Genomic DNA, 11779 nt, shown 5'->3' with positions numbered 1-11779 from the left:
CGAACTCTAGTGGTCACCCAATTAGACGTTTTATTACTTCTTGTTTGTATTGAATCTTATTGTTATACATGACACTGACTTGTTGTGTTTTGTTTTCGCTGCATGGCATTTTGACTACATGGCATTTCATTATAAAAGGCATTGACTCACATTCGGTTATTAGACAGAAGGCTTATCATGGAAAATGAATTTCTTGATAAAGTGAAAAATAATGCGGTTGTCCGAATATGATCAGAAAAAATGCAACTTGAGAAGGGTGATAGCTTGTCGAAAGGGCATATATCAGAATTATGGGACTTCATTTATATCAACGTAACACAGAACAATCTTCGAGAGTTGAAAGAAATATGGGTCCAATGGGAAGATGAAACCAAACAGTTATTTTACTATAATTACGGTGATTTGCCTTATTTGTTGGATGTTAAGGTGGACGAGCATTTGTTTCGAGCTCTGGCCCAGTTTTGGAATTCTGCTTATAGCTGCTTCACTTTTGGGGAAGTAGACTTGGTACCTACTATAGAGGAATATACGGCTCTGCTACGTTGCCCAATGATTCAAGTAGATAAGGTCTATTCTAAAGCTGTCAACATCCCGACTTTTGTAAAAAAGTTAATGAATATCTTAGCAATGAGTGAGCAATAGGTCTCAGCACGGGTCAAACAAAAGGGAGATAGCAAATGTATCCATTGGAAGAGTCTGCGTGATTTGATTTTAGTACATCCTGATACTAAGAAGAGGGTCAATGTTTTTGCTTTGAGCATTTACGGGCTAATAATTTTTCCTCGAGCGTTGGGGTACATTGATGAAGCTGTCACAGATTTGTTTGATCAACTAGACAAGAGAGTCACACCTGTCCCAGAAATTTTGGCCGAAACGTTCAAATCTTTGAGTACGTGTCGAAGCACGGGTGAGGGAAGATTCATTGGATGTGCACAGCTTTTACTAGTATTGTTCCACAGTCACTTCTGGGAAGTGGACAAAGTCTCCTATCCAGTATTTTCTGAGAACTATTCCCTATTAAAAGAAGTAGCAGCGACGCCAAGACGTGACAACATTACCATGGAAAAGTGGATGGCGATTATTCAAAATCTCAAAGACGGAGATGTTGAATGGAAAGCTCATTGGATGGTGCCCGAGGAGATCTTGTATCGATGTGGAAACTTCGATTGGGTCCCTTTACTTGGGATTTGGGGAGCTGTCGGTTATGCGGCGTTGTTGGTATTAAAACAGTATAGGTCGAGACAGTTCATACCTGCAACCCAAGGACTAGCCCAGAGTGAGTTTTCATATAAATATGATGGGTACAAGAAAAGTATTCGAGAAGTGACCAATGCTTGGAAGCAAATTCACCGAATGAAGAAACTTGCCGTTGGGCCAATGGTGACCTCCGAGTATAACGAGTGGTGGAATAAGAGGGTCAATGACAATATCCCCAGGCTAAGAGAAGAAGATGCTTGACCAATAGGAGATTATTTGCAAGTGGTCCCGTTTGAAATATAAATCATAAGACGGGATTTTGAAAAGAGGAATTTGGAGTTGGGAAAGAAAATAACACAATTAGAGGAAGAAAAAATGCAGCTAGGACTAGATTTCGACGTTCAAAAGTTAGAAACTAACAAATGGAGAAAAGGAAAAAAATAAGGCTGAGGAAGATTTGGATAGCTTGAAGGTGGATTACAAGAAGTTGCGTAGGTCAATAAGAACGACTGGTTTGGGTAAGACGTCGGAGCAATGTCGATAGGAAATCCAAAAGGAAAAGGCAAAAATCAATCAATGAGAGAAGAGGTTCCAAGATGCTCGAGCTTGGGAAGTTACTTTGGAAAAGAGTCAATGGGAATGCCAAAATGAGAAAGCAGAGTTAAAAGCTCGAATAACAGAGTTAGAAAAGTTGCTTCACCAACACCGTAGTCATAATTCCGCAGTTGAGTTAAAAGCAAGCCTAAGCAAAATCGAAGAATTGCGAGGAAAGATAGGAGAGCTTGAGGACACATTGCACAATGGCGAGCTCCGAATAGAGCTTCTTAAGAGGAGTAATGGACAGTAGAAAGAGCAATTCCATCGGTCTCAAGATCATATTAGAGAAAGGGACTATATTATGGGCGAGGCGGTGGCCCAAGTACGCGAAGCAGCCGATCATCTACAAACCCTAGTAGTTCAGGCTGATGTATTAAGTTTGAAGTATGAGTCAGAATCGGACCGAGGCCGAGAGTTAGCTTGGCTTCTTAGGAAGGTCAAGGCTTGGAGTATAAAGGCAAAGTCATATATGTAATCTATCTTATGTAAAGAAATCTATTTTCTAGTAAAGTTTTTCTAATAAAAATTGAATCAGAGTTAATACCTTTTTTTGTATTCATTTCATTCATTTGCATTACATTATATGCATCAAGTATAATAAAAAGACCCTAATAAACTAAAATTAAGACAGTTATCCTGGAACATCCTTACGGCAAAGAAAACAAAAGCAATGGATCAACGATTAGAAAAGTTGGAACAAATACAAAAAGAAATGCAAGATAAGATGCAATAACAATTGGATAAAATCCAACAAGACGCGCTAGAATCCCAAAGAACTGTGATGAGCCAACTGACACAATTATTGGCTGATAAAGGAAAGAGCCTTGTAATCAATCTAGGAGTTCGTCATGAGGACCTTTTTTATCCTCCAGGTTTCACTCCAATGAACACTCAAGCACAACCGGATATATGTCCACAAGGAATGCCTGTTCACATTAGGCCTCAATACCAAGTTGGCACCTCGGCACCCATGAACTTTCAAACAGGCTTGGGTTCCAACCTAGGAGATAATCCAACCAACCTCATTGTCCCTAATTTGGACGATGTAGCGGAAGTAGAGAAGGCAATGGTGGATTTACCTAAGCAACTTGAAGATAGGTGTAGGTGGCTAGAGGAGAAGTTTAAAGCAATGGAAAATACCGATTACCATTGCAAGATCGATGGCAAAGACTTGAGTTTGGTCCCTGACTTAGTTCTCCCGCCTAAGTTGAAAATGCCAAAATTCGAAAGATACAACGGGACTAGCTGTCTGGAAGCCCATATCACCATGTTCTATCGAAGGATGACGGGATATATCGACAATGATCAATTGTTAATTCACTGTTCCCGAGACAATTTGATCGGAGCTGCGGCCAAATGGTATAACCAGCTGAGTCGTGCCCAAATTAGCTCATGAAAAGATTTGGCACAAGCTTTTATGAGACAATAGAGCCACGTAACGGACATGACGCCCGATAGGATCACGCTACAAAACATGGAGAAGAAACAAAATGAAAATTTTAGGCAGTACGCCCAGAGGTGGAGAGAGGTGGCAACTCAAGTCCAGCAGTTTCTTTTGGAAAAAGAAACCACAATGCTTTTCATCAATACTTTAAAAGCCCCATTCATCAATCACATGTTGGGAAGTGCCACTAAGAGCTTCTCAGACATAGTGATGACTGGTGAAATGATCGAAAATGCAGTAAGAAGTGGTAAAATAGATGCGGGGGAAAACTTTAAAAGACTGGCCACGAGGAAGAAAGAAGGCGAGGTAAACAATGTGAGTGTATACAACAAGGGACACTCAAAGCCAATTACCATTGACCCACCAAGGACGGTAGCTACTAATCATCAAGGCCCCCCGAGGCAAGAGCCCAATTTGAGGTCAGAAAGACCCCAGTTTGCGCCTATCCTGATAACTTATAATGAGCTGTATCAAAATCTGTTTGATGCTCATATGGTAACCCCTTTTTATTTGAAACCCATACAACCCCTGTTCCCTAAGTGGTATGACACAAACGCTCAATTCGAATATCATGCAGGGATAACGGGGCATTCGATTGAGAATTGTACCGCATTCAAGAAGGTGGTCGAAAGACTCATTAAAATGGGTATTGTAAAGTTTGGTGACCCCTCTGGACCTAACGTAGCAGGAAACCCGTTACCTAATCATTCGGACAAAGAGGTAAATGCGGTTGCCGAGGGTGGAAGTAGGAGAATTAAGGCAGATGTGATGGAGGTAAGAACCCCAATGAAATGTGTTTGGGAACAGATGGTATGTAGGGGCCTAATCACACGAGATTCAGGTGAAAAACCTAAAGAGGTAGGAACATACTGTGACTTCCATGCCGATGAGGGTCATAATATCCAGAAATGTGTAGAGTTCAGGACCATGTACAAAATCTGATGGATAATATGGAGATAGAATTTTATGAAGAAATCAATGGATGTGAAGAAAGAGAGGTCTGCGCCTCAAAAGAGGGACCCACAGAAAGGTTCTAGAAGATCAATCACCCAGTGGTGATTACTTCACGGCCAAAGATCAATAAAGCAGGAATACAAATGCCACCAAAATTCATAATCCAAATACCTGTACCCTTTTCTTATAAGGATAACAAAAGGGTTTCTTGGAATTATGACTGTAACGTAACAAATCCAGAAGAGGAGAACCCGATAAATGCTTCAGAAGAGAGCAATGATGATAGTTTTTACACACGTATCGGAAAGCGTTACGATCCAACAATTTCAAAAACTGAGCCTGTAAAAGGAAAAGCCTTATTAGTCGAACAGAAGAAGGAAATGACGGTGCAACTTGAATCACCTGTCAACAAGCGGGTAACGAAGAATGAAGCTAGGGAGTTTCTAAAATTTCTGAAGCATAGCGAATACAGCATTGTAGAGCAGCTGCATAAACAACCGGCTCGTATCTCAATACTAGCGTTACTCTTAAACTCGGAGGTACATCGTAGCACGTTGATCAAAGTATTAAAGGAAACTTACATCGCTAATGATATCTCCGTCAACAAATTAGACCGTCTGGTTGGTAATATAAGCGCTGATAACTTTATCTTCTTCAATGACGATGAAATACCACTCGGAGGTATGTGATCGACCAAAGCTCTGCATATCACAACTCGCTGCAAGGGGTATACATTGCTCGGGGTACTAATCGATAATGGATCAACCCTAAACATCTTACCCTTATCCACCTTGAATAGGTTACCGGTGGATAGCTCACACGTGAAAACATGCCAGAATATAATGCGGGCGTTCGATGGTACTGAAAGAAGAGTAATGGGAAGGATTGAGATACCCATCTTAGTCGGCCCAAGTACGTACGCGGTAGATTTCCTAGTAATGGATATCAAGCCATCTTACAATTGTTTGTTAGGGAGGCCTTGGATTCATTCTACAGAATCAGTAACCTACGTCATTGCACCAAAAGTTAAAATTGGTAACAGAGGGTCGGCTGGTGACGATCAATACAGAGGAGGACATCATTGCGTCTGTAACTAGTGACACACCGTACATAGGGACAGAAGAGGAAGCAATCGAATACTCTTTCGATCATTGGAGTTTGTAAACGCGACCTTCATTATTGAAGAGAATAAGATCCCCATACCTAGAATTTCTAAAACAACAAGAATGAGACTGCAGATGACGGTAGAAAAAGGAGCCATACCTGGAAAAGGACTTGGGAAATATCTCCAAGGGATGGTGGAGGTACCCAAATTAGCTAACAAACGAGACTGTTTTGGCTTGGGATATAAACTAGATGCAAAGTGAAAGAGGAAAGAGTAAAAAAAGAAGCAGCAAATGAGAAGAGCACGTTTGAGTGGGGAGGAAACAAAGTAGGAACCCATGACCTTCCCCCACATATCCCAAACATTTGTGTCAAAGGAAACTATTCACCCTAAACGAAAAGCGTCAAGAAAAGGAATTGCAGAAGAGATGTTAGGGATTTTGAGCATTAACGCTATATCCAAGGAGGAACTGGAAGAAGAGAATTCATCGGGCATTCTCCCTTATAAGCCGGGAAGTGTTTTGAAAAATTGGATTGCCGAGGAGATCCCTGTAACTTTTAAAAATGATTTAGTGTAATATTCAAGAACACACTTGTTTCTCTGAGCCTGGGAGTAACAAGAATCTTTTGTAAAAGGCATAAGTCTAAATTTTTATTTCGATAAATATATCGTTCAGTCTCATTTTAAGGAAATATTCTTTTGTTATTTCCATTCCATTTATAAACATACCATGCATATAATTATTCTTAGATTCTTTTTCTTTGAACCTCCTTTCATCTCAATAACAGGTCCCCAGATATTAATGATGTGAGTGACATTGCTACTAACTCAGAGTCCCCTTTTCAGCAAGACATGGGTATAGAGGATTCTCAGGATTTTGAATATGATCGAGGCTGTAACTTATCTTCTGACTTGTTAAGAATGGTAGAACAAGAAGAAATACAGATCCAACCTTATAAAGGGTTGGTGGAAGTTGTAAGCTTAGAGGAGGGAAAAGAAGTGAAAATTGGAGCTTGCATTGATGCAGAGACGAAGTGAGATTTCATCGAGTTACTCCAAGAATTCAAGGATGTCTTTACATGGTCCTATTAAGACATGCCCGGGTTAAACATTGATATAGTGGTACACCAACTCCCCATAAAGAAAGAATACAAACCAGGTCAGCAAAAACTCCGAAGGAGGAGACCTGATGTCTTGTTGAAAATAAAAGAAGAAGTTAAGAAGTAATTTGATGCCAGTTTCTTACAGGTGGTCAAGTATTCAGAATAGGTAGCCAACATAGTTCCTGTTCCTAAGAAAGATGGGAAAGTGCAAATGTGTGTGGACTACAGAGATCTAAACAAAGCCAGTCCCAAGGATAACTTCCCGTTGCCCCATATTGATACCTTAGTAGACAACACGGCCGGTTACTCACTATTCTCTTTTATAGATGGTTTCTCCGGCTACAACCAAATTAGGATGTATCCTGAAGACATGGAGAAGATCACCTTCATAATGATATGGGGAACTTTCTGCTTCCAGGTGATGCCATTTGGACTAAAAAATACGGGAGCAACATATCAGAGAGCCATGGTAACCTTGTTCCATGACATGAAGCATAAAGAGATAGAAATCTATGTCGATGACATGATTGCAAAGTCTAGAACAGAAACAGAACATGTGCAAGTCCTTAGAAAATTGTTCATAAGGTTAAGAAAATTCTAGTTAAAGCTAAATCCAGTGCAATGCACCTTCGGGGCCAGATCAGAAAAATTACTGGGGTTCATGGTCAGTGAGAAAGGAATTGAGATCGATCCAGACAACGTAAAGTCTATACAAGAGCTATCCCCACCGCGTGCTCAAAAAGAAGTTTGAGGTTTTCTAGGGAGACTGAACTATATCGCTCGGTTCATTTCACAGTTAACTGAGAAATGTAACCCCATATTTCGTCTCCTTAAGAAACGTAACCCAGGTATATGGGATGAAGAGTGTCAGAAAACTTTTGAAAAAGTTAAACATTACTTGTCTAATGCCCAGTGCTAATGCCGCCTAGCCCAGACAAACTGCTAATACTGTATTTGGCAATATTCGAAAACTCTATGGGATGCGTGCTTGGCCAACATGATGAAACAGTATGAAAAGAAAGAGCGATCTACTATCTCAGCAAAAAGTTCATTGAATGCAAAACAAGATATTCGCCAATTGAGAAATTATGTTGCGCCCTGATCTGAACGACTCGAATATTGAGACAATACATGTTGTACTATACAACCTGGTTAATCTCCAAACTGGACCCTCTAAAATACATGATGGAGTCGACTGCTCTGAATAGAAGAATGGCCCGATGGCAGATTCTTCTATAAGAATTTCATATAGTCTATGTGAACTAGAAGACAGTAAAAGGGAGTGCAATAGCAGATTTTCTGGCCAGTAGAGCTCTGGAAGATTACGAACAACTAAACTTTGATTTACCGAATGAGGATTTGATGTGTGTTGCAACCGCAGAAAATGAATTTCGAGAAAATGGTCCTTGAAAGCTGAATTTTGATGGAGCTTCAAATGCTGTGGGTAATGGGATTGGGGCAGTCTTGGTATCTCCCGATGGTGAGCATTCTCCATTCACTAGCAAATTAGATTTTGACTGCACCAATAACATGGTGGAATATGAAGCATGCATCATAGGAATTCGTACAGCTATTGAGCGCAAAATCAAAGTGTTAGAAGTGTATGAAGATTCTGCATTGGTAATTTATCAGCTCAAAGGCGAGTGGAAGGCAAGAGACTCCAAATTGATTAATTACCGAAAGCTGGTCCTAGAATTAATTGAGGAGTTTGAAGACATTACCTTATGTTATCTCCCTCGGGATGAGAATCAGCTAGCCGACGCATTGGCTACATTAGCCTCTATGATCAAGGTAAATAAACAAGAAGACGTGAAGCCTACCCAAATAAGTATTTATGAGGCTCCAGCCCATTGCTGCAATATTGACGATAAAGAAGAAAAAGATGATCACCTTTGGTATCATGACATACTGCGATATGTAAAGAATCGTGAGTATCCCGGCCAAGCGACTGAGAATGAAAAAAGGACATTAAGAAGGTTGGCCAATGATTATGTCTTAGATGGAGAGATCTTATATAGAAGAGGTGCTAAGATGCGTGGATGCTGTAGAGGCCAAGCAAATCTTGGAAGAGGTCCATGAGGGAGTTTGTGGAATGCACACCAATGGTTTCACAATGGCAAAACAAATCATGAGATTTGGATATTATTGGTCCACAATGGAAGGATATTGCATCAAATATGCCAAGAAATGCCATAAATGCCAAATTTATGGAGACAAGATTCATGTGCCTCCTTCACCTTTCCATGTCATGACTTCTCCATGGCCTTTCTTTATGTGGGGCATGGATGTCATTGGGCCAATCTCGCCAAAGGCTTCAAATGGGCATCGGTTCATATTCGTAGTTATTGATTACTTTACTAAGTGGGTAGAAGCCACTTCTTACGCCAATGTTGCGAAGTTAGGAGTTAACAGATTCCTAAAAAAAGAGATCATATATCGGTACAGGATGCCAGAAAGGATTATATCTGACAATGCATTAAACTTGAACAACAGCACGATAGCGGAGGTCTGTAATCAATTCAAGATCAAACACCACAACTCATCACCATATCTCTCAAAAATGAATGGCGCGGTAGAAACGACCAATAAAAACATCAAGAAGATTGTGGGGAAGAAGACTGAGACTTACAAGGATTGGCACGAGAAGCTACCATTTGCCCTTTTTGCCTATCGAACATCTATCAAAACCTCTATCGGGGCAACACCTTTCTCATTGGTGTATGGAATGGAGGCAGTTTTGCCCATTGAGGTAGAGATTCTTTCCCTCCGAGTTTTATCAGAACTGAAACTAGATGAAGCGGAATGGATTCAATCCTGATATGATCAACTGAATTTGATCGAAGAAAAGAGGTTATGAGCTATACGTCATGGTCAAATGTACCAAAGGTAAATGATGCGAGCTTACAAAAAAAAAGGTTCATCCTAGGGAATTCCATGAAAGAGACTTGGTACTGAAGAAAATCCTCCCCATACAAAAAGACTTTAGAGAAAAGTGGATGCCAAATTGGGAAGGACCTTATGTGGTAAAGAAAGCCTTTTCTGGAGGATCGTTGATTCTGACCGTGATGGATGGTAAGAATTTGCCTAATCCTGTGAATTCAGATTCAGTCAAGAAATATTTCACCTAAAAAAAAGAGAGAGAAAGAAGAGAAGGGAGAGGCTAAGACGAAAACCCGCAAAGGGCGCCTTGAGACCAAAGGGGTCTTGAATCGAAAACCCAAAAATAGACAATTCAAATTTTGATCAAAGGTGGGGCATGTATTAGTCTTGTCCTCCCTGAATTAGCAAAAAGGAGAGACGTTACATCTTGGGACGTTAACAGAGTCTTCTAGGACTTTTAAACATGTATCAAGGTCAAAAGGATCCTCAATGGGTTTGTGCGGAAAAACTCATGCTACAATATCTAGAGCACCTACTTTCATATTATTCATTTTTGTATCTTAGCAAAATTTTCTATCTTGATTAATTTGTTCATTTAGAGCTTTGCTCTCAATAAATTTCCATCTTATCCATGGCGATAATCTTTTTCATCTTATTTATTTCGTGTCTCAGCAAGATTTGCTATTGGTTTATTTGTTTAAAGCTTTTCTCTCAACAAAATTTCATCTGGTCCATTTTGATAATTTTTTTCAACCATTTTTATTGAAATAACGATTAATGGACTGATAATATTCAAGAAAAAGAAGTTCTGCATATTACTTTGACTGCTTCTAAATAGTATGAGGACCTGAGACAAGACTATTGTTTAAAACTAACCAAACCTAGAGGTTGGAAGCATTTGAGAAAGATTAGTCTAAGTTGCGACTATTTCTTTGGCTTTTTCTGTTGAAGATGCTAGCTGAATAAGAAGGCATCAATGATTAAAAACTGGATGAATGACAAGTAATGACAATCCTAGCATTAAAAAGGGACCATTCTCATAACATTCTGCATTCATGCACATACAATACATGCACATCTAGTTAGGAGCATTTTGTTCATTTTGATCATGACATCCTAAACACTAGGCATCAATAGATCCATAAATGGATTATGCAGGTCATATTTCCCAAAGAACAGATCAGCGAAGTTACAAATCTTACCCCCCTGAAGATGCAGTGGAGCAGATCGGCTACGAATCCTATTTCCCTGAAGTTGCAGTGGAGCAGGTTGAAGATACAAGTCTTATTTCCCTGAAGATGCGGTGGAGTAGACTGAAAACAACAAGTCGTGTCTCTCTAAAGTTGTAGTGGAGCAGACAGTAGATAGCGGTTCTTATCATGCCGAATCTTATTTCCCTAAAGTTGCAGCAGAGTAAGTTGAAGTATGGAGTAGATTAAAACCACAAACCTTACCTCCTTGAAGTTGCAGTGGAGCAGATCGGCTACGAATCCTATTTCCCTGAAGTTGCAGTGGAACAGATTAAAGCCACAAACCTTATCTTTTTGAAGTTGAAGTAGAGCAAATCACATCCAGTCGTATCTTCTTGAAGATGCAGTAGAGTAGATCGGCTACGAATCCTATTTCCCTGAAGTTACAGTGGAGCAGGTTGAGGATACAAGTCTTATTTCCCTGAAGATGCAGTGGAGTAGACCAAAAACAACAAGTCGTGTGTCTCTAAAGTTGTAGTAGAGCAGACAATAGATAGTGGTTCTTATCATGTTGAATCTTATTTCCCTGAAGTTGCAGCGGAGTAGGTTGAAGCATGGAGTAGATTAAAATCACAAACCTTATTTCCCTAAAGTTGCAGTGGAGCAATTGCAGTAGAGCAGATTGAAGCTACTAATCCCATCTCTCTGAAGTTGCCGTGAAGGGGATCGAAGCAACAAGACGCAATCAACTGGAATGAAGCCACCTGAAGCACCAAAAGAAGCCAAGACTCGGTGAAACCGAGCAAAATTGGCCATTTCTTAAAAGCCTTTGCTCCATTCTTGTTACACGATAATGAGCAAAGAGGGGCAGTTGTAGTGGGCCAATTTAGACTGGGGCCCAATAAGACCCAACACCCAAAGTCAAAATAAATAAAACCCCTAAAAAAAGAGATATATTAAACAATCCAAATACTTGCCCCGAAACACCCATAACAAGCCCAATTACATGCTAGGCCTAGTACGGCCCAAGATGGCAAAACCCTAGCCCAATTCAACCCACAACCAAACAGCCCTAGTGCGCCGTACGTCCCCTCATGCCTTTGCAGCGCACTCGACGCCCGAAGCGTGACAGACACTACCGGCTTTGCACCAAAAGGGCCAAGGTTATTCTTCCAATGCCCGTTGACCTTGCCAAAATCTGCAAACAAGAATAAAGGAAGACAGACACAGAAGCAAAAGAAAAAGCAAACATAAGCAGCATGTAAATTGGCTATAAAAGGCCGCATCAACCATGTATATTTTTTACACA

General features: G+C 40.3%; 2 protein-coding genes across 2 annotated transcripts; both read left to right on the top strand.

The window, feature by feature from the left end:
- Positions 1 to 240: 240 nt before the first annotated feature.
- On the top strand, positions 241 to 1458 carry LOC107921736 (uncharacterized). The gene is made up of 2 exons (XM_016851555.1): positions 241 to 631; positions 716 to 1458. Exons 1-2 carry the CDS (start codon positions 241 to 243, stop codon positions 1456 to 1458), a joined length of 1134 nt encoding a protein of 377 aa, XP_016707044.1.
- A 5153-nt stretch (positions 1459 to 6611) lies between these two features.
- On the top strand, positions 6612 to 8479 carry LOC107921735 (uncharacterized). The gene is made up of 4 exons (XM_041086346.1): positions 6612 to 6818; positions 7667 to 7802; positions 7863 to 8191; positions 8324 to 8479. Exons 1-4 carry the CDS (start codon positions 6612 to 6614, stop codon positions 8477 to 8479), a joined length of 828 nt encoding a protein of 275 aa, XP_040942280.1.
- Positions 8480 to 11779: the final 3300 nt, after the last annotated feature.

This window comes from Gossypium hirsutum, chromosome D01 (assembly GCF_007990345.1).
Source record: "Gossypium hirsutum isolate 1008001.06 chromosome D01, Gossypium_hirsutum_v2.1, whole genome shotgun sequence".
Classification (NCBI taxonomy): Eukaryota; Viridiplantae; Streptophyta; class Magnoliopsida; order Malvales; family Malvaceae; genus Gossypium; species Gossypium hirsutum.
Note: the sequence above shows the minus strand (reverse complement) of the source record. Positions and strands in the feature narration are given on the sequence as shown.

Bases quoted from the DNA above. Each gene is read 5' to 3' on its own strand.
- LOC107921736 (XM_016851555.1), top strand. From the start codon at position 241: ATGCAACTTGAGAAGGGTGATAGCTTGTCGAAAGGGCATATATCAGAA. The intron at 632-715 runs GTGAGCAATAGG...ATTTGATTTTAG, and splicing joins AATGAATATCTTAGCAATGA to TACATCCTGATACTAAGAAG.
- LOC107921735 (XM_041086346.1), top strand. From the start codon at position 6,612: ATGTGTGTGGACTACAGAGATCTAAACAAAGCCAGTCCCAAGGATAAC. The intron at 7,803-7,862 runs GTCCTTGAAAGC...GGATTGGGGCAG, and splicing joins AAATGAATTTCGAGAAAATG to TCTTGGTATCTCCCGATGGT. The intron at 8,192-8,323 runs GTAAATAAACAA...CGATATGTAAAG, and splicing joins CATTAGCCTCTATGATCAAG to AATCGTGAGTATCCCGGCCA.